Raw genomic sequence first — 20325 nt, forward strand, 5'->3', positions numbered from 1 at the left:
TCGAGTTTAAGAACCTCTGTCTTGGAGAAGTCAACGTCATGTGAACCTACTGAATTATAACAGTGATCTGCCACGGCCGAGGTGTTGGTCCTACCGTGTTTTAGGTCTGCTTCGTGTTCACGGATGCGGTCCGAGACATGGCGTTTGGTTTCTCCAATGTAACTACTACCACAGAGGCAACTTAGTTTTGTAGACGCCAGGGTACTGTATGTCCGGAATCACATCCCTTACAGACGGAACCAGATCACGGATTTTATGTAATGTGTTGAATCGGACCTGGATCTTGTGTTTATTCAAGATTTTGGAGATCTTTTTGTGATCCATTATTTTTCTTCTCCCCCCTCCTCTTTTTCGAACAAAGATGGACTCGTCCATCTGCACAAACTGTCAAATCGCTCTCCGTGGTGCTAACGTTAAAAAAACCGCCACTTTTTTCAAATTTCTTGTTGTGGTTTTCACACCTGATGCTGATTGCTTGTGTTGCAGTCGAAACGGCGTGAGAATTTTATTGATTTATATTTTTTTATTTTATTGTTTCCCTTCTACGTGACTTTACCGAAAGAACCAAGAATATGAATCCCTGCAGTCACGAAAGCTTTAAATAAAAAAATATGTTCTAGTTGTGGTGTGCCAGGTGTGTAGAGATTCTTTAGGTCGCTGACCCAGAGAGAGCCGGCTGAAATAAAGCCCTCGTTATGACGGAGAACATTCGCCAATAATGCTGCACTGTACTGTGAAGAGTAGAAGTCCTCTCGGCTGTTAAAGACGAGAGGATTCACGGACAACATACGTCAGACGGATCCGTAGGCCTTGCCCATCTGCAGTCTCTACGCTTACATCGCATGCATGGCGACATGTTTAATTTAAACGCATAGAGGGAATCCACCCTCTTAAATATACATGCCTGAATAAAATGCATATTCTCAGCTTAACAACGATCCATAGTCATTTACGTGACTACATTGACCCCCCCCCCCGTCTCGTCTCTGCATCTGATAGGCTAATGGTGATGGCACCACATTTACTCCTCGATTTAAGGGCCAAACAGGAAGACTTCTTCACACTTCTGGCTAATCACCTCGACGAAGCTGATTGTAACTCGAATTGTAAATGTAAAGTATTGGCCCACGTATTGGCCCACGTTTTGCTTTACGTGACAAATCTCACGAATTGGCTGTGTCGGGTGGTGGTGGGTTTCACGACAACATTTTAAATTCACGCGATCTCACCCAAAAAAAATAAAACCTTTATTATGGTTGCATAAACTGCAACGCCTCCCATCACAAGACTTCTGTTATTCGCTGGGTCCAGTCATGCTGTGACTCATTCCGATATCCGTAGTTGCGTCGTGCAATATACACACATGTCATGCCGTATACACACATTTCATGCCGTATACACACATGCCACCACGTGCCAAATGTATATTTCCCATCGTGCGAGACAGCCCGAATTGTGTGCAGCTCACCCACTGAATTTGAACTCTTTTTTTTTCCCCGTCGCAGATGCAACCAATGGGAGGACGATCCTGAATTGACAAAATGTAGATACAATAAGACAGCAGAAACGTCTCTGTGATTCTTTTCTCTCATCGTGACGGACGAGTGAGGAGAGGCGCAGCGCACAAGAATGTCTCCTCTCATGAAGGGGTACCACGAGTTGCGGGTAACGTGACGGTCGCGGGGTTTAGCCCGTGCGAGGAATGGATTTTCGAAGCGTGCGTACGCGTGACATGCGTGCAATGCGGCGATTGTGCACAGTGCACCGTACACTCGAATTCGTTTTAAAGTCACTCAGGTCGGCTTCAGAGCTGACCTTAGTGGGAACTATGAAAAAAAATAGATTATATATAAATGTTTTACATTTGTATAATACCAATGGGTTGTGAGCACGAACTTAACCTTTCATACACATCCATTCTGGCAGCTCACACCGTGCACTGGCATCTCTGTCCAGTTATACAGAGTTATACACTTGTAGGCACGACAGTTTAGCATTGACAATGTATGTGGCAGATACGAGATTGTACACGGCAGGTGTGTTCTTCATGGACCATATCACGTGCAACTATATCGCTGTCTCTCAACTGAATGTCGGAGGAGGAGTTCCATTGTACCTGTATGAGAAACAGCTCTTTTGCCAGCACTTGAGTGGTGTCTTCTGTTTGGGTCAGAAGGTGAGTCGCAGAAACTACCACTGCTTCGCGTAAACAACAGACAGACAGAAATCACATCCTCGCTGTGTGTGCCATACACTCATACACATTAATGAACGCATCGTACCAACAGATGCAGCTTTAATAAGCGAGTTGAGCTCATGCCACCCACAACTGTACGTGGGACAGATGAAGCAACAGAGTCTCCCGTGCCCAGATGACGGACGTGTCATTAGTGTTCACTTCGCCACTCCTGTGGGGGACACGTGGAAGTTCTGTTTACTCAGCAATCGCTGTATTTTACCAGCGGGGGGGGGGGGGGGGGGGGGGGTGCCACGTCTCATACCCTTTGCGTCTACGATTCCACCGTGGGCTTTCACCCGGGCAGCTCTTCTGCCCCGTGCTGCAGTCAAGGACACCAAGGCATTCGAATATTTTTTTGCGCGTTTAGTTTGCTGCCGTTCCCCCGCACCTCCGATTAGCACCACGGTTGGCTGCGAGCGGTGCGAAAGAAGTTCAACGTCGGGGCCGATGGCCGCGCGGGTGACACGCCGATGTATGTCGTACACCCTCCTCCACCCGACACGGTCAAATAAATAGAGTCGCCGCGTGAACAAACGTGCCATTTTATTATTCTTCCGCACGCCGGCCTATTGGAGAGCCACTTTAACAATTGGGTGCGGACTATCTGACCCAGCAATCATTCGTGAATCGTAACATTGGTCGTGAAAGCCGACGTGTTAATGTTACTGATGTTGCAATTGCACATGCACGCTTCTTGTGCCGGAGTTTGCGGAGTAATGGAATTTTACCGTGCACGCTCTGATAAAAATTGCTTTATTCACCAGAAGAGTTCCCCTGACATAGGAACGTTACAAATTGCGAGGCGTATATGGGTTAAATAGACGGCGATACATATTTTCACAAAATTATATTGTTATACAAAAATACAGTATTGTCGGGTTAGGCTGCACAATATCTTGCTGATAAATACAATTACGAAAGTTTACTTTAACCACTCATTCAGGATGCATGAGCCATCAGAGGTGGGTTGATAAATGTACCGATCGTGACGTTGCATTTGTAACTCTAGAGCGGAGCGATGTTCATAAACTGCACTCGGCTCCTGCGCCTGTTTAGTTTCACTGTCCAGAGGTCCTCTACACATTACCAAAGCAACCGCAAAGCACCATTGAGAAGGTTTAATCCCTGTACGGTTATCAATGTGCACAGCTTTGTAATCGTGATTATTATAACGAAAAAAACATAGTTGTGGAATGTGTAACATGTATTTTCAAATGCAATGTAAAAATGTGATTTCATATGGGGGGAAAAAAATTGTCGATGAGCAGGTGAACCGAGTAACTGAGTAGCCACACGAATTTGCATCGTTCATTCACCCTTGCTGTACGGACTGGTTGCCGTAGGACCTCAGGGGAGTGCACAATACCTCCAGTCTTTGAACGATTCCCGAGATCTCATCGCAGTACTTCTGCGAGCTGGCCAAGCGCAGAGATCCCCCTTCCTCGAACTCGATCCTGAGCGAGCGCTGGCCAGGGGTCCAACCCAGCACTTGGGCGATGGCACGGTGGAACACCACCCGCCCGGAGGCCTTCTCCACCAGCACCAGGCTCGAGGCGGACAGCGCCAGGAAGCACGGCACGTCGTCGCAGTCCTCGTCATCGGCGCACGAGGAGCAGAAGTCGCGTGCGAGGACGTCCCACACCAGGGCCCCTCTGCTGAGCAGCTCGGCACGGGGCCTGGGCAGCAGCTTCTCCTTGCGCCACGGGTTGAGCGGGAAGGCGAAGCGCGTGTTGGCGTCCAGCGCCGTCGTCGTCACCGACTTCTCGGCCAGCTCGCGGAGGCTCTCGTGCCGGGCGCGCGTCGCCATGGCGTGGAACTTCTCGCACTTGTGCGCAGCCTTCTCCGCGTTGACGATCTTGGTGAGGAGGAACGCGCGGAAGACGGACGGGTCGCGGAACGAGCCGCCTTGGGGCAGCTGCGGCCCGAACGCGGGGACGCCCTTCGAGCGGGAGACGGCGACCCTGAGAGGGGGCGGAGCGGGAAGGTAACGCGCCGCAGAGAGAGAGAGAGAGAGCGGTATAACTTTCGACGGGGTATGAGGTTTCGGTGGCTGGGGAGTGCAGGAGGCTGCGGTGGGAAGTTTGAACTGGGTTGGGAGGAAGGAAATTGTTTTTCCATCGCGCGGATTTTGTTTTAAAAAAAGTATGAAAACCGTGCTTTTCGCAATGAACGCTAACAATTTCGCCATGTAATAATTTTAAGTTCAATTAAATGATGCATCCCACAACGCTTGCCAGGCTTGTACAGTAAACGTGTATTATTTCACTCCCAGCTTTTATTTTGATACATTTTATCCCACATTCAAAATATCTCTAAATGGCTTAACCTATCTGTGTAGAAGGACCATTGCCTAAAACGTTAGCCTAATATATATCTATTTGATATAAGGTCGCGTCACTGGCGATTGTAGCGTGGTCATTAAACCAAAACTATTTTTATTTTACCAGGTAAGGCCCACTGAGCTATGCATCTTTTTTTCAGAAGCGACCTGGCCATCACAAATGGATAGGTCAACGGAGTGGCTTGTGCGGAAATTGAAAGCAGACAAACAATCTAAACTCGTCACGTTGACTCTAAATTGCGGAGGGAAAAGCCAGAGGACCCGGATACAAATTCACGCAAAACACGGGGAGAACACGCACACTTCAAATATACAGCAGCAGCAGGCATCAGGGGTAGGGATCGAACTCCACGACCTCCTGTATACCAGGCGAGGTAGTTAACATCTCCTAGCCACCGTGGCGCCATTATTATTTATTATTTCAACACCAGCTCCTCAACTTCCGCTCACGCACGCTCCGAAGGCCGATTCACGCAGCAGCCTCACGGCAAAGGGGAGAACAATTCGGATGGAAGAAAGAAGGAAATGAAACCTCCCACGCTGAGCGTGAAACCACCACGTGGCACTTTCCACGGCGCTCGCTCCTCATCGTCGGGGGGGGGTGGGGGGGGGGTTGGTGGTGGTGGTGGGGACGGCGTGGGAGGCAGCACCTGTACGAGCCGGCCGGCTCGCCAGGCTCCGTCACGACGCGCACCACGATGAACACGTGCTGGAACTGGGAGCGGACGCAGCGCGCCGTGAAGGGCAGGGAGCCGGGCTCCTGGAAGATGACGGTGACGATGTCGTTGCCGATGTGCCGCTTCCTGAGCACCTGCGAGCGGGCCGAACCGCGATCGTCGTCAGGCGAGATTCCGGAGGACGCCGTTTTTACAGCGGCACTCATGTGTGGCCGGCTCCACTGAGCTACGGTTGAAGAACTCTCACGTCATTTTTTTCTGTCATACCGAACATACAGCAACGCGCACGATAATAATATAAAACTGTGAAATACATGATTCATAATTAATTTCTTGTGGGTTAGGTCGTGTAGGCATAATCGCATTTTTTTTTATATATATAATGATAACAATAACCCTCCAGCATCCGGCATTGCCAATCAAATCCATTTGTCACGTGGACAAATACGCCAATTGATTTGGTTTATCAGCACACCAGAGTGTTGAAATTCATGCAAAATGTTGACAATTTTTGCGCCACGTTTCGCTGGAGATTGTCCGGCAACATCGTGACACTGACATCGCGTTAATCGTCGTATTCGTGAAACTCGATTTCGTGTCGTAAAACAATTATGGTTGCGGCAACCCCAGTGGCACAACTGCTGCCCACTGTCCCTGTTCGTCTCTCGTGCCCCGTACCTGCTGACGATCGTTGGGCATGTACGGCAGCATGGTGGACACGTGGAACATGATCTCGTAGCCCTGGAAGGTGGTGTAGAGCGAGTGCGTTCCCGTGGAGTCCACTGGACGAGGACAAGATGCACAGAGTGAGACAAAAGAACACGCTGTTAAGTAACTCCCGTCGAGACAACAACGAGCAATGTTCAACTTGCAATGCGCCGCGCAGCGTTCGCTCGCTCTCGTAGAGAGAGAACGACTGGGAGGCGCGAGGACGAACCGCAGACGAGCGGGGAGGCAGCAGCGGCCGCGTGCTGAGCAGGCACCAACAATTGCCCAAGGCCTGCGGTCCGCTATACATTGAGATGGTATCGGCCAATTAAAAAGTGGTCACACGTGGGTTGAAACCGGAGCACCAGGAGAAAACGCACACGGGCGAGGGGGAAACGCTCTATCCCACACAGACGAAACGGGTGGAGTCCACATTGTTTCGCTGTACGGCCATCTCCTGACGAGCCAGGGTATGACATTATGAAAAATAAGAATAGGTTTTACCCTTTCTGGCAATAAAACACATGTTAAGACGTTCAAACACCAAACAGTTACCGTTTGCAAGGGATCAAGTCTGCATTAACCACACACAGCACTTGCGGTGAGCATGAAAACAAAACGTGCTCTGACAATATACGCGCTGTCTTTGAGACCGATTGGCCTACACCAGAGGCAGCCTTCTACGACACTTGCTCGACGCCAATGACAAGGGAGTTTCACAACATTCGTGTGATCCACTAACCCTCCCCTCCACAGGGTTGGATTGCAGGCGTTGCATAGCCACCACTGCCCCGCTAAGATGACACGCTGCAGAAGAGCATGCGCCTGAGTTTGTAAATGATGCTGAAATTCAAACGTAACCATGCTTTTAACTCCTCCATAATAGAGGTAATTTTTTTGGGGTTAGATCGCATAAATATAAATGTGACGTTGAACCCGTCACCACCCGACACAGCCAACTAGTAAGGGTTGTCACGTAAACAGCACTAACCGGTGTGTTGGAGAGCAAATCCACAACATTTTAAATCCGAGTACGACGTTTTGTCAGTAATTACAACTAGCTTCATCAGGCGACAGCCAGATGTGTGCAGACATCCTCCTGTTGTAACTCCTATTTAAAATGCGATGAAATTAATTCCACTTATGTGCAATGTCAGGCCAGCGACACGTCATGAGATGATTTTTTCCTCTTCCTCTTACAGATGAAGAGGGGGGCGGCCTCCTTGCCTCCGCAGGCCCCACACACAACGCTCTCTAAATCGTGCTATACGTTCAAGTCGTTTCCTGTACCGCGCAGCTTCCAGGAACACGCCGACAGTTCATGGGTAGTCTCCACAACAGGAACTGAGAATTATAACTTTTTTTGTTGGGTTTAATGGAACATGCAACGCACGTGAAAATAATATATATTTTGGTGGGATGTTATTGCCAAAAGAATATTTGTAAATTGCGATGCATAAGCAGTTTGTGTGTGTACGGTAAACAAATCCTGCTGATTCTCTTTTTTGGAATCCCATCTCTTGGCTACCGGTCACCATTACAGAGTTTAAAATCGATCCTCACCCCACCGTCTTGTTATCGGTGACGCCTCCTGGTGCCTCTCGGTCGTTCTCTCTCTCTGTACGAGAGCGAGCGGATACAATTTGAAATGTATAAATTATGATCTCGTGTCTTTTTTAACTCGCCGTGTTCACTCTGTGCATCTTGCCCCGCGTGTTTGTATGTTGAACTTCTTTCGCACCGTACGCAGTGGCCAACCGATGCTGATCGTGCCAGTTTACCATCGACTCAAACGGAGCCGACTCCCTCGTGCACCGCACACGTAACTGAGCTCCCGCCTTTGTGCAAGACAGAATCTCCTCGTCATCATCGTAATAATAATTTACGTTCGTAAGGCGCATTTCAATCCAAGGATCCCGATGGCGCCGTGTATGGAACACAGGGAAAAAACACAGAGCCAGCGGTAAGGCGACCGAATCTATAGGGGGTGGGGGGGGGGAAAGGCCACTTTAAAAATGTGAGTTTCCAGGGGCAGATTTAAGTAGCTCTAAAGCTTCTAATTGTCTTATTGTCAGGGGTCAACACGTTCCATAGTTTTGGAGCTGCACTGACAAAAGCCCGATCACTCCAGGAACGGAGCCTCGACCTAGGTTTATTTTTTCCCGCAGCCAATTATTATTCAAAAATTTATTTTAGTTTTTTGGGGGTCTTTCGGCGTTACGTGGCCATAACTAAAAAATAAAAATGAACAACGATGAACTGGGCCTCTCCTGTGCCCCGAAGCTGAGCGACGAGTCTGCTGCGGCTTTGCCCCGTGGCCTGCGGATTTTCCGCTGGCTTCCTGGAATATATTCGCCGAGCGTTTTTCAGAATCGTTTCGCTCGCAGAACATTTTGGGGGGGGGTCAGGGGTCAAATGCGGCGAGACGGTGTCCCGTACGACGGGAGATTGAAAATGCCGACGGCGAAGGTGACTTTGACAGCGACGATGATGATGGCGTTTATGAGCATGGTTGTGAGAATCGCTGTGAATGGCTGTCTCTGGGCGCAGGCCAATCAGTTGCAAAGACAGTGCATGTGTAGAGGTATTATAAGACGTAGATGCGCTATCTTCACGCAGTTAGCCAGTAGTACCGGTTATGTGCCAATAGGAGGCAGAAGAGGGGCTGGGCTCCAGTGTTCAAGGACTATGGCCCACAGGGCTCAACGGTAACCCCGATGGAACGGTATACAGACCTCAGACCCCAGGAGGGGCCTGGGGAATGACATCACCTCCAGGTCCTGCTAGAAGATTCTGGAAGGAAGGCGTGGCCGGGGCCCTGTATAAAAGCCGGACCTCTGAAGGGTCCCGGCAGTCGTCGTCCAGCTGAAGACAAGAAGAAGTCTCCTGCCCCAAGGGCAGGGTCATACCCCTGGCTAGGGCTGGCTTGAGCTATAACCAGTGAAGACAAGAAGAAGTCTCCTGCCCCAAGGGCAGGGCCATACCCCTGGCTAGGGCTGGCTCGAGCTATAACCAGTGAAGACAAGAAGAAGTCTCCTGCCCCAAGGGCAGGGCCATACCCCTGGCTAGGGCTGGCTCGAGCTATACCCAGTGAAGACCCAAGCTTCACTCAAGGAGGACTCGTAGATTAGCCAGTGAGAGGCGTAAGAGTCCGGAGTGGCTACCTCCTTAGTGTATCGGGTGTGAGGGGCCGCTACCCCTCTGTGTTAAGGAACCATTATTAAATAAAAACTCAGAGAAGCTCTCTTATAGTTATTCACGCCACTACACATGTATGATCAGAGCATGTTTGTTTGCACGTTCACCACAATTACTGTGTGCGGTTAATGATGTCTTGCAAAGGGTTTCTATTTTGTGTTTGAACATCTTAACACCTGTTTTATTGTCAGAAAAGGTGAAAACCGATTCTTATTTTTCACACTTTGATACTGGCAAAACAAGGTCCCATGATATGTGATGTTGATTATTTAGATAATAACGTTGCTAATGATGATGATGCGAATTATGGTGATGACCATGAGTGCTGACAATAATGTATTCCAGGAGAGCCTCACTCAGTGTACCCTACAGACCTCTTCAGGAAGTCACCGCATTGAGACACGCGTTGTGTACACATTAATAGTCCACCACAGATGTCTACATTACCAACGACGGGGCCTGCTCTACCCATACGATGGCCACTGTGGGACATCTCCCATTTAGCGTAACTACGGAGATTATTACTTAATGGGCTACAAAACCTACTTGCTGTGCTATCATCCCCTACGTGCAGCAGCAACAGTATGATGGAAATCATCATCATAATCACCCTTATCAGCTACAACATCACCAGTATGCGCGGTGTAACACATATATAATCCGATTTATTTTCCAACTCGACACCCGTTATCTGTCCTTTTAGTACACAAACACGGTGTGTTTTCTGCCACCTCTGAGCGACTCGTCGGCATTTTTGACACGGAGGACTGCAGGAATCGTCGTGTGTATGTTGAACTTCTTCCGCACCATACGTAGCCAGCCGTGCCGATCGGAGGTGCGAGGGAAAGGCAACAAACTAAAAGAACTAAAAGCGGTTCTAAAGAAATGTTTTCAATCGAGATTGTTTAAAAGTGCACAGTTCCAGTAGCTTCCCGATATCGAGAAGGAAGAGCATTCCAGACGGCCGCAGAAGCGCATCTGAAAGCGCCGCGCGATGCGGTGACCACCTTTGTTCGATGGCCCAGCCAGAAGCCGCTCGCTGCCGCCGCGAGGGATTTGACCGGAGCTGCCGCTGCGAGAGATTTGACCGCTCGCTGCCGCTGCGAGGATCACCGTAAGCGGGTAAGAGGAGTGCCGGTGTGCCGAGTGTGTGTGCTGCGCGGATCGATTCGGGATGTGATGGAGGCATGAGTATTGGCTTTATATTGACACAGATCACAGGACCTTTTTTTTACTGAATGGCGCCGTAACGACGCTGCAGGCAAAGGCACGCGTCTACACCCGCGAGTGACACGATAGATTTTTTTGTTGTTTGGCTCAGATCGCGTGAATGCGGTGCCAATGAACGTGTGTCATTAACCCAACCCGCCCCCCCCAAACCCTCCTCCACCCGACTCAGCCAAATACAGAAATGAAAACGTACGACGCGCACTTCACTTAAGACCACACGATCCAGAGAGAGAGACAGAGAGCAAGAGGAGTCGATGGCGTTTGGGTTCGTAACGTCATCGGTCTCCGACAAAATCCCTGTGCACGTTACGGCGTCTCTCATGGGACCGTTCTTGCCAGTATCAAAATATAATAATTGGTCCCGTGATGTAGCTGCTCGCCCCGAGCTATGAATGCCCTGATAGTGGCATTGTCTTTGTGCTGTTCGCCTTTTGGCGTCCTCTGGTCTCAATTTCAAAGACGATGCATCATATTACCAGAGCGTGTTTTTTCTTTGCATGTGCACCACAGAGTATGTGCGGCTAATGCAGACAGGATTCCTCACAAAAAGGCTTCTGTTTGGTGTTGTAACATCTTAACGCCGATAGGAATAGGGTTTTTACACATTTTTTTCTGGCAACAAAACTTAAACCTTTTTTTTTTTACAAGGAATCATGTTACTGCATTAACCACAATACTTGTGGTCAGAATGCAAACAAAAAACGACTCTGATGACATATGCATTGTCCTTGAAGCTGATTGGTCCACACCAGAGACAGCTTTCTTTTGAGCCTCGTCTCAAACGGTGTTAGACCAGAGCACGCCAAGAGGCGGTACTTAACATCTCCTGCTTTTGTTCCTAGAGAGGGTAACGGCAAAATTGTTGTAAGGCGTCTCCGCCCGCCCGTCCGTCCGTCCGTCTCACTCTTGTTGTCGAGCTGGGCTCGGAACTTGTTGAAGCCCTTGAGACGGACGCAGTCCCCCAGCAGGTGCAGGAACTCGGTGAGGGCCGGGCCAGCATCTTCGTTGTTGTACATCTCATCCTCACTGCTCTGCCCGGCCCGGCAGTACATGATGCCCACCTTGAGCTGCGAGCACAGCTGGGTGAAGACAAAAGAGCGAGGGTGACCACACGCGTAGTGCCGGACTAAGCTAGTTGCGTACGTTATTAAGGGGGGGGCCCTAAATAAAAAAAAAACATGGAAATATTAAAACACGTACATTTTTTTTACTTGCATAGTAAAGTAATTGTATTTTTTCATTTGCTATACAGACAGATAATACGACAAATCGCTAACCTTAAACACCCAGTCGTTCATAAAAGTTGAAGGTGGTATAGTACTATAGTAATAGAGCAAGTGCAGAATCACTTAACCGGAATCGATAGCTTGAAAGCGTTTAGCGCGGGGGGTCCTTGAAAGTGCGGAGCCCGTAGCATGTGTAGCAACTACACATGCAGCTACTACATATGTAGCTACTACTACACGTGTAGCTACTACATATGTAGCTACTACATATGCAGCTACTACGCATGCAGCTACTACACATGCAGCTACTACACATGCAGCTACTACACATGTAGCTACTAGAACCCTTACTAATTGGCCGTAGTGGCGGGTTTTAACGGCACATTGTATATTTACGCGATCTAACCCCGCAAAAAAACCTCCCCATTATGTATAATATTGGTCGCCAAAGCCTACTTCGTGTGAAACTCCTTTAGTTTTAAGTTTAGACACGTAGGCTTTCGCTACCAATATCCACAATACAGGTAATTTTTCGTTCGGTTAGATCGCGTAAATATAAATGTGTCGTCAAACTCGCCACCGCACGACGCAGCCAAACTAGTAAGGTTCCTGCCACAATCATTGTGGTTAATGTAGACATGATTCCTTGTTAAAAGGTTTCAGTTTGGTGTTTTAACACCTTAACACCTGTTCTGTTGCCAGATAAAAGGGTAAAAACCTATTATCATATTTTGGTACTGGCAATGGAGGCCCCGTGATGTAAAATGTTCCGTCACCCCAATACAGTTCGTAGCTTTGAGTCTTACTCTTTGAATCTTTCGGTAAAGTCACGTAGAAAGAAAAATAAATTAAATAATAGCATACGACGTTTGGATTGCAACACAAGCAATCATCATCAGGTACAAATGAAAGAGAAAACAAACCTATTAAACTTAGAAATATAATGCAACACAGCACAGAGAGTCGGCTAACATAACAGTCAACACCCTACCTGGTTGAATACGTGATTCCAAAGATTGCTCAATTTGAGAGAGAGACAAAACACAGACACGGAGACACACAGAGAGAGACACATAAGCAGAGAGAGATAACACAGAGACACACAGAGAGAGACAACTTACAGAGACACACAGAGAGAGAGACACACATAGGCACACACAGAGAGACAACTTACAGAGACACACAGAGAGAGACACACACATAGGCACACAGAGAGACAACTTACAGAGACACACAGAAAGAGACACACACATAGGCACACACAGAGAGACAACTAACAGAGACACACAGAGAGAGACACACACATAGGCACACAGAGAGACAACTTACAGAGACACACAGAAAGAGACACACACATAGGCACACACAGAGAGACAACTTACAGAGACACAGAGAGAGACACATGTCACTCATTAACCCCGTTCAACACAGAGACACACAGAGAGAGACAACTTACAGAGACACACAGAGAGAGACACACATCGGCACACACAGAGAGACAACTTACAGAGACACACAGAGAGAGACACATAAGCAGAGAGAGACAACTTACAGAGACACACAGAGAGAGACAGACACATAGGCACACACAGAGAGACAACTTACAGAGACACACAGAGAGAGAGGGGGGCAGAGAGAGAGAAGGTAGAGAAATTAGCATGTCAATGAGAGATTTGGAGCTTTCGTGACTACAGGAAATGATAGAGCAGTTTAACACGTAGTAGGCTTTCGCGACCAACATTATTCATAATAAAGGTTTTTGGGTTAGATCGCGTTATTTATAAATGTGTCGTAACCCTCCACCACCCGACACATTGCCAATCAGCAAAAAAGTGTCACGTTGACAAAAGACAAAATAGTTCACTACTTTAGCCCACCCACCGGTGGGTGGGCTAAAGTAGTGAACTATTTTGCAACAACACGAGGACACACAGACAGAGAGACAGTAGAGAACCACACACTTAAGCTTTGAGTGTGGACACCCGCGCTGTGACCCCCCACCTCCCCCCACCCTCCACCTCTCACCTCCTGCTCGTCGATCCGCAGCAGGCTGTCGGCCAGCTTGTGGGTGTTGGCCGCGAGCTTGAGGCCACGGAGGCCCTGCTGGGCGTGCAGCTCGGGCAGGGTCGCCTCCAGCACGTCGCGCGCGGGCAGTCCGCGCGGCGTCCCGTGCCGCGCCGCGCTCGCGACCGCCTCCTCCATCACCGCGCCGCGCAGCGTGTATAGCTGCGGGGGGACGAGGCAATGCGTGCGTGGTCACGTCAGACACATTGGCCGAACGTGTTAGCGTTGTTGTTGGTGTTGGTGTTTCTTTGTTGTTCTCACTAGATTCGAAGCTTTGTTGCGTTGGCCGACTCTCTCTGTTGTGGTGCATTATATTTACAAGTTGACAATGTGTGTTGTTTTTTTTCATTCATTCGTACCTGATGATGGTTGCTTGTGTTGCAATCGAAACGTCGTATTCTAATTATTATTTATTTTAATTTCTTTCTACGTGACTTTACTGAAGAACCAAAGAGTTTGTTGTTGTTGTTTGTTTATCGTTGCCTAGTTATCGATGTCCGTCTGGTTCTGTGTTTATGCTCGATCCACGGTTTCGCTCTCTCTTCTTGCAACAAACTTCCCCCTCCACATGAAGCAGTCACCTTCGCTCACGAAGTTTCCACCCCTCACTCAAAACGCATTCTTATTGTTCACTAGCTCACCCCCCCCCCGCCCCCTTTAATCTCCGCCTCTCATAACCACCACCACCACCACCATATTCTCGCTACACGGCTGTCACTCATTAACCCCGTTCATTCAATCCGTCCATCATCATTCACTGTCATCAACGTCGCTGTCACCGATGTCACGCATCATCGCAGATTCGCCCCCGTTGCTTCCTCGTCTATTTCATTCACCTCGTCTCCACCACCATCATTATCACAGCCATACCGTTGTACCGCTGTTTAGTCTCTGTTAACATAAGATGAGAAATACATAAAGAAAAAGCATCATTCGCGTCGTTGGGGAGAGAATATCAATAACAAATTAAAATGAGCGGATGATATGTCATCTGCACATATCCGTTCCTCGATGTAACACAAAAAAAATCAGGAATTTCTTCAACCCACCAGTCGCGCGCGGCCTTGAGGAAGTGCCTACTCATTGCAACATGTTTTAAATAAAACTTGTGATTAAATATGCAATTATTTTTTTATTTAACAAAAATGTTAAACAAGTAAAACAAATCACAAACGGTCAGTGCCATTAGACTAAACGTTTTATTTTTCCCAGGTAAGGCCCCCACTGAGCTGGGTAGCTCATTTTCAGAAACGACCTGGCCACAACAAATGATAGCTCAACGAAGCGGCTTAGCATCATGGGGAAATGTACAGTAGACAAATACTCTAAACGCCTGACGTTGATTCTAAATGTGGAGGGAAAAACCGGAGGACCCGGAGAAAAATCCACGCGACCACGGGGAGAGAGACACGCAAACTCCAAATACACAGCAGGCGTAAATGTTGGGATCGAACCCACGACCTCCTTGTATACCAAGCAAGGAATTTAACATCTCGTCACCGTGAGACCCCACATGCCCATGGCAGTGGATGTGGAATTGGTGATTCTCTCGTGCTGCTCGACTTTGAAATTCCCTCCCATCGTCTATTCCCTCCCCTGCACCACTCCCTCAAGCTCTGATAAAATAACTAAGTTGTGATCTTCTTCGCCTCGTACACAACGCCTCGTGGGCTCCATCCCGACACTGACGCCTGCTGTATATTTGGAGGTCTCGTGGATTTTACTCCACATTTATAAACAACATGCGCTTAGATTATTTGGCTGCACCTATAAATTCCCACATATGATAATGATGTAAGCCACGTGAATGAGCTATCGTGTGTGGCAAGGTCACGTCTAGCAAAATGCCTCATAGCTCAGTGGGCTTTACCTGTTAAAATAAAAATAAAAATTGTTCGTGACAGCTGTTTGTTCCTGGCCTCTTGAGTTTTTGGACAATGGTCCTTCAGAGCACAAATGTGTTCTTTATCGACGTGTTGAGTCTTTTCTTATTTGTGATTGTGCACAATTGCCAACGCAAATGAGTTGTATTACAGTGTTAAATTGTAGCATCCACGAATGTCATTTTCACGCATGCCCAGAGGCAATGTGATGACGTACGTAAGGCACTCTATTGGGGAGAGCATGCATTGTCTCTAAGGGGAGTTTGATTAATATAGCGAAGTTAATGCGCTCGGTAAACATAGCATCGACACAGAGGCATTGGGTCTCTGTGTCTATGTTGTGTATCTCTCTTTCTGTGTGTGTCTGTGTTGTCTCTCTCTGCTTGTGTGTCTGTCTGTGTGTCTCCGTGTCTGTGTTTTGTCTTTCTCTCAAATGTAGTTCTACCTGATGACGGTTGCTTGTGTTGCAGTCGAAACGTCGTACACTATTATTTAATTTATTTTCTTTCTACGTGACTTTACCGAAAGAACCAAAGATTAATTCCTGCAGTCACGACAGCTTCAAATCAAGTTTAAACATAGCATCGTTGAGCCAACGTTGGGATAGCGTTGGCCCAGCGGTTCCAATAACGTACCAACGTTGCTGCAACGTTGGCACGTTTGTTGGCGTATCGGGTAGAGGTGGCCAGACCGTGGCTCATGAGTCGCACGTGGCTCCCGGAGTCATTCAAGTGCGGCTCGGTGGAGAAGCAGCTCGCTTCTAAGTTCATTGGCTGAACTTAATCCGAACACGGAGAATAAATCTGCGATCCTGGGCGGACACACAATGCACACACACACACTATATACACACACACACTATGCACACACACATACACACACTATACACACACTATGCACACACACACACTATATACACACACACACTATGCACACACACACACTATACACACACTATGCACATACACACTATGCACACACACACACTATGCACACACACATACACACACACACTATGCACACACACACACTACACACACTATGCACACACACACACTATGCACACACACACATACACACATGCACACACACTACACACACTATGCACATACACACACACTATACACACACACTATGCGCACACACACTATACACACAAACTATGCACATACACACACACACTACACACACACTATGCACACACACACTACACACACTATGCACACACACATACACACACTATGCACACACACTACACACACACACTATGCACACACGCACACATTATGCACACACACTATACACACACACACTATACACACACTATATATACACACACACACTATGCACACAAGACAGCCTTGCGACGTGAAGGTGAAACCGCACGGTGGCCACGTGACCTCACCTGGCTTCTCCTGACGATGACGCGGTAGAGGAATTGCGGCGTCGCCTGCGGGCTGCTCACATCCTCGCCGCTGGCGATCTGCTCCCGCAGCAGGCTGACAACCACGGGGCCCAGGCGCTCGCTCACTCCCACGTAGTTCTGGTGCTCTGAAGGACACACAACACGTGTGGGGGGGGGGGGGGGACATCAGCACAAGTGTCAGACAGCGAGGCTACACGGCTATTGCCAACAACAGATACATACAAGGGGGCAATGCATGGCATTTGACATGCATGGTTGTGAGACACCACGGAGGCCCGGTGTGACCGAGACACACACCTTGTCAACTGTGCGAGATCCTCCCCCCCGCCCCCACGCGCCCAGCTGATACGTATTTACGGTGAACTTCTTTGGCGCCGTACGTAGCCAACCGTGATGATCGGAGGTGCGGGGGTAAGACCAACAAACTACACACGCAAGAAATTCAGTTCTGTACAAGTGAGTTTTAAATCTAGGTGACGACTTAGAAGCGCACAGCTCTCAGCGGTTTCGGATAGAAGAACGTTCCCGACGGCCACAGAAGCGCGTCTCAGTTCGAGGGCCAGCAGGCAAAAGCCGCTGCTGCGAGAATGTCCCGGAGTTCGCGCAGAGACGGTGGCTTCATTGCTCCTTGACGAGGTCAGCGATGTGCGCAGTTCGTTTCCTTGCCAAATCCACGAGGGTTAAACGCACTGGCTAATTACAATGAAAATGACTTCACACTGCCCCGGAAGCGTGAGAGGTAAACCACGTGGTTTTTTTTTTTGGGGGGGGGGGGGGGATTATGGTCCGCGATGATATTTGGTGGACTCCCTTAGTTGTTTTTTGTCATGAATCCATGGCCCCCTTGAGCTGCATGGGGCTCTCAACGTTTTGATGTAACACGGAGTAGTAGTAGTAGGAGGCTTTAACGTGTAGTAGCAGGAGGCTTTCGCGACCAATATTAACCGCAATAGAGGGGTTACTTTTGGCTAGATCGCGTAAATAAACAATGTGCCGTGAAAACTCGCCACCATGGCCAATTAGTCAGGATTGTCACGTAAACAAAACGAATCCTCCGAAGCAGGAGGATTTCCCCACAAATCTGGCTGTCGCCCGATGAGGCTGGTTGTAATGAGCAGTGAGATTGTCAATATTGGAGTGGGTTTACTCTCCAGCACACAACCGGTGTGTGCTGAGCTAGTTACCAATTGGCACGTTTTGTTTACGTGACAAACCTTACGTATTGTTTGTGTCGGGTGGTGGCGGGTTGAACGACACATTTATATTTACGCGATATAACCCCCCCCTCCCCCACCCAAAAAAACAGCATCTATTGTGGTTTTGCTTTGTCCACGTACGCCTGGAGCAACAGAGCCCTAGGCAAATCCACCTGACGGTGAATAGCTCGGGGTGGGAGAAGTTCCTAACGAATCCGATAACGACAAAAAAGCCGAGAACACTGCCGCGCGCGAGCATCTCGCGGGAGGCGCCCTCCCCCGGAGGCACCTTTTTGGTAGAAGAACTTCCTGTAATAGCGGGCGCCCACATCCTCGTGCTCGATGCAGAACGGCGACTGCGGCTCGGGCTCCTGGCCGGACTCCGACTCGGGCTCCAGCACCGCCACGCTCGCGTCCGTGCGGCACGACCCGGGATACGCTGTCGACGGCGCACCGCCGCCGCACAGGTGGACGCACCTCTCCTCCTCGGGGCCGATCTCGTTGAGGAAATTCGTGCAGCTGAGCAGGAGGTCGTTGCTCTTGCCATCACCGCCGTCGTCCTCCTCGGCGGGGGGGAACGTGGCGTTGGGCTCCCTGTTGAGGAGCGGGCTGCTCGGCTGAGAGGCCGCCGAGGCTCCCGTCGTCATGTTCTGACTCGCCGCCAGACCGCACGACGTGTCCGTGTCCTCGTCCGCCCTGAACAGGATGCTCTGCACGTCGTAGTGGGCAAAGCATCGCCTGGAGGCGCCGGGCGAGACTCCGGCCCCGTCGTCCCAGGCCGACCCCTGGGCCTCCACAGCGCCCGGCCTGTGCGAGCTCTCCGTCGACTTGGAGCCGCAGTCGTGGATTTTTTTCTTGAGCGAAATCTGCTTTGTCCGAAAGGCCGCGTTGTGGCTCGGGTCCGAATTGTACTTGCTCAGGCGAGTCTTCGCCGATTTATCGCTGGCCCGCGGCTCCTTGCCCGGAGGCCACGCGGAGACGCTGGAGCGCGCTTTGGGACTCTGCGGCTCGGGGAAGACGGTCGCCGGGCGCTGAGCGCCGTCGGCCGCGTCGCGAGGGCACGGAGCCTGGGCAAGGCTCCCCTTGAGCGATCGCCCGAGATGGAGACCCTTCTTGGCAGGAGAGGAGCTCTTGAGCGGAGCGTGTTCATTCATCTTGGGAGTCTTACGAGGCGATGCACAGTCATAATCAACGATAAAACAGCAGGCGTTATAACGGACAGAGATAGTGTCCCAAACAAGGTGTTTCAGACACGTAAACTATAATATTGCATGGTACATTTTCACGCTTGCCCTCGACATTTATGTTGCGGTTTCGGAAGCCGTAATTCACGAACAAAAGCAGTGGATGACCTTGCCCGAAACTAAAATTCCGTTTGCAATCGAGATTGTGCAGGCCTGTGGCCACGTCTCAGCGATGCGACGTTGCACTGCTGCCGCTGCTGGATGGTGTTGCGGGAGATTGAGGGGCTTGTGACGCCAGTCCTCGGCCCTGCTGCCAGTAGGTCCTGGTGCTGGTGCTGCTGGTGCTGGTGCTTCTGCTGCTGATGCTGCTGGTTCTGCTGCTGATGCTGCTGATGCTGGTTCTGCTAGTGCTGCTGCTGGTGCTGCTGCTGGTGCTGCTGATGCTGCTGCTAGTGCTGCTGCTGCTGCTGCTGGTGCTGCTGCTGATGCTGCTGGTTCTGCTAGTGCTGCTGCTGGTGCTGCTGCTGCTAGTGCTGCTGCTGCTGGTGCTGCTGCTGGTGCTGCTGGTGGTGCTGCTGCTGCTGATGCTGCTGGTTCTGCTAGTGCTGCTGCTGCTGGTGCTGCGGCTGCTGGTGCTGCTGCTGGTGCTGCTGCTGGTGCTGTTGCTGCTGGTGCTGCTGCTGGTTCTGCTAGTGCTGCTGCTGCTGGTGCTGCTGCTGCTGGTGGTGCTGCTGCTGCTGCGGGCTGGCACGCCCTGCCGCCCGCCGTGACGACCTCTCACTCCGGGTGTCGATTCTCGCTGCGACGTCACCTCTCCTTGCGCGCCTCTACAAGGGACGAAATCGCACGGTCAGCGTTAAAGTTAACGGCAGAGTGGATCCGTGGATTAGCTTCTGTTATATTTCGATTCAAAGCTTTCGTGACTGCAAGGATTCATCTTCTTTGGTTCTTTC

General features: G+C 49.7%; 1 protein-coding gene across 1 annotated transcript; it reads right to left on the reverse strand.

Moving 5' to 3' along the window:
* Positions 1-2976: 2976 nt before the first annotated feature.
* Positions 2977-19549, reverse strand: LOC116947156 (signal-induced proliferation-associated 1-like protein 2). Its single transcript, XM_032962599.2, has 7 exons — positions 18478-19549; positions 16972-17117; positions 13645-13845; positions 11298-11472; positions 5936-6039; positions 5231-5391; positions 2977-4200 (listed from the first exon to the last, which is right to left on the reverse strand). The coding sequence occupies exons 1-7, from the start codon at positions 19340-19342 to the stop codon at positions 3552-3554; spliced, it is 2301 nt and encodes a 766-aa protein (XP_032818490.2). The 5' UTR covers positions 19343-19549; the 3' UTR covers positions 2977-3551.
* Between the last annotated feature and the right edge of the window lie 776 nt (positions 19550-20325).

The sequence above is a fragment of the Petromyzon marinus genome, chromosome 29 (assembly GCF_048934315.1).
Source record: "Petromyzon marinus isolate PM22_M1 ecotype Great Lakes invasive population chromosome 29, UKy_Petmar_22M1.pri1.0, whole genome shotgun sequence".
NCBI lineage: Eukaryota > Metazoa > Chordata > Hyperoartia > Petromyzontiformes > Petromyzontidae > Petromyzon > Petromyzon marinus.

Excerpts from the sequence above, each read along its gene's own strand:
- LOC116947156 (XM_032962599.2), bottom strand. The coding sequence starts at position 19,342 with ATGAATGAACACGCTCCGCTCAAGAGCTCCTCTCCTGCCAAGAAGGGT. Across the intron at positions 11,473-13,644 it reads TGCGGATCGACGAGCAGGAG|CTGTGCTCGCAGCTCAAGGT; the intron begins GTGAGAGGTGGA and ends GTCTTCACCCAG. Across the intron at positions 4,201-5,230 it reads GAGCCGGCCGGCTCGTACAG|GGTCGCCGTCTCCCGCTCGA; the intron begins GTGCTGCCTCCC and ends GCCCCCTCTCAG.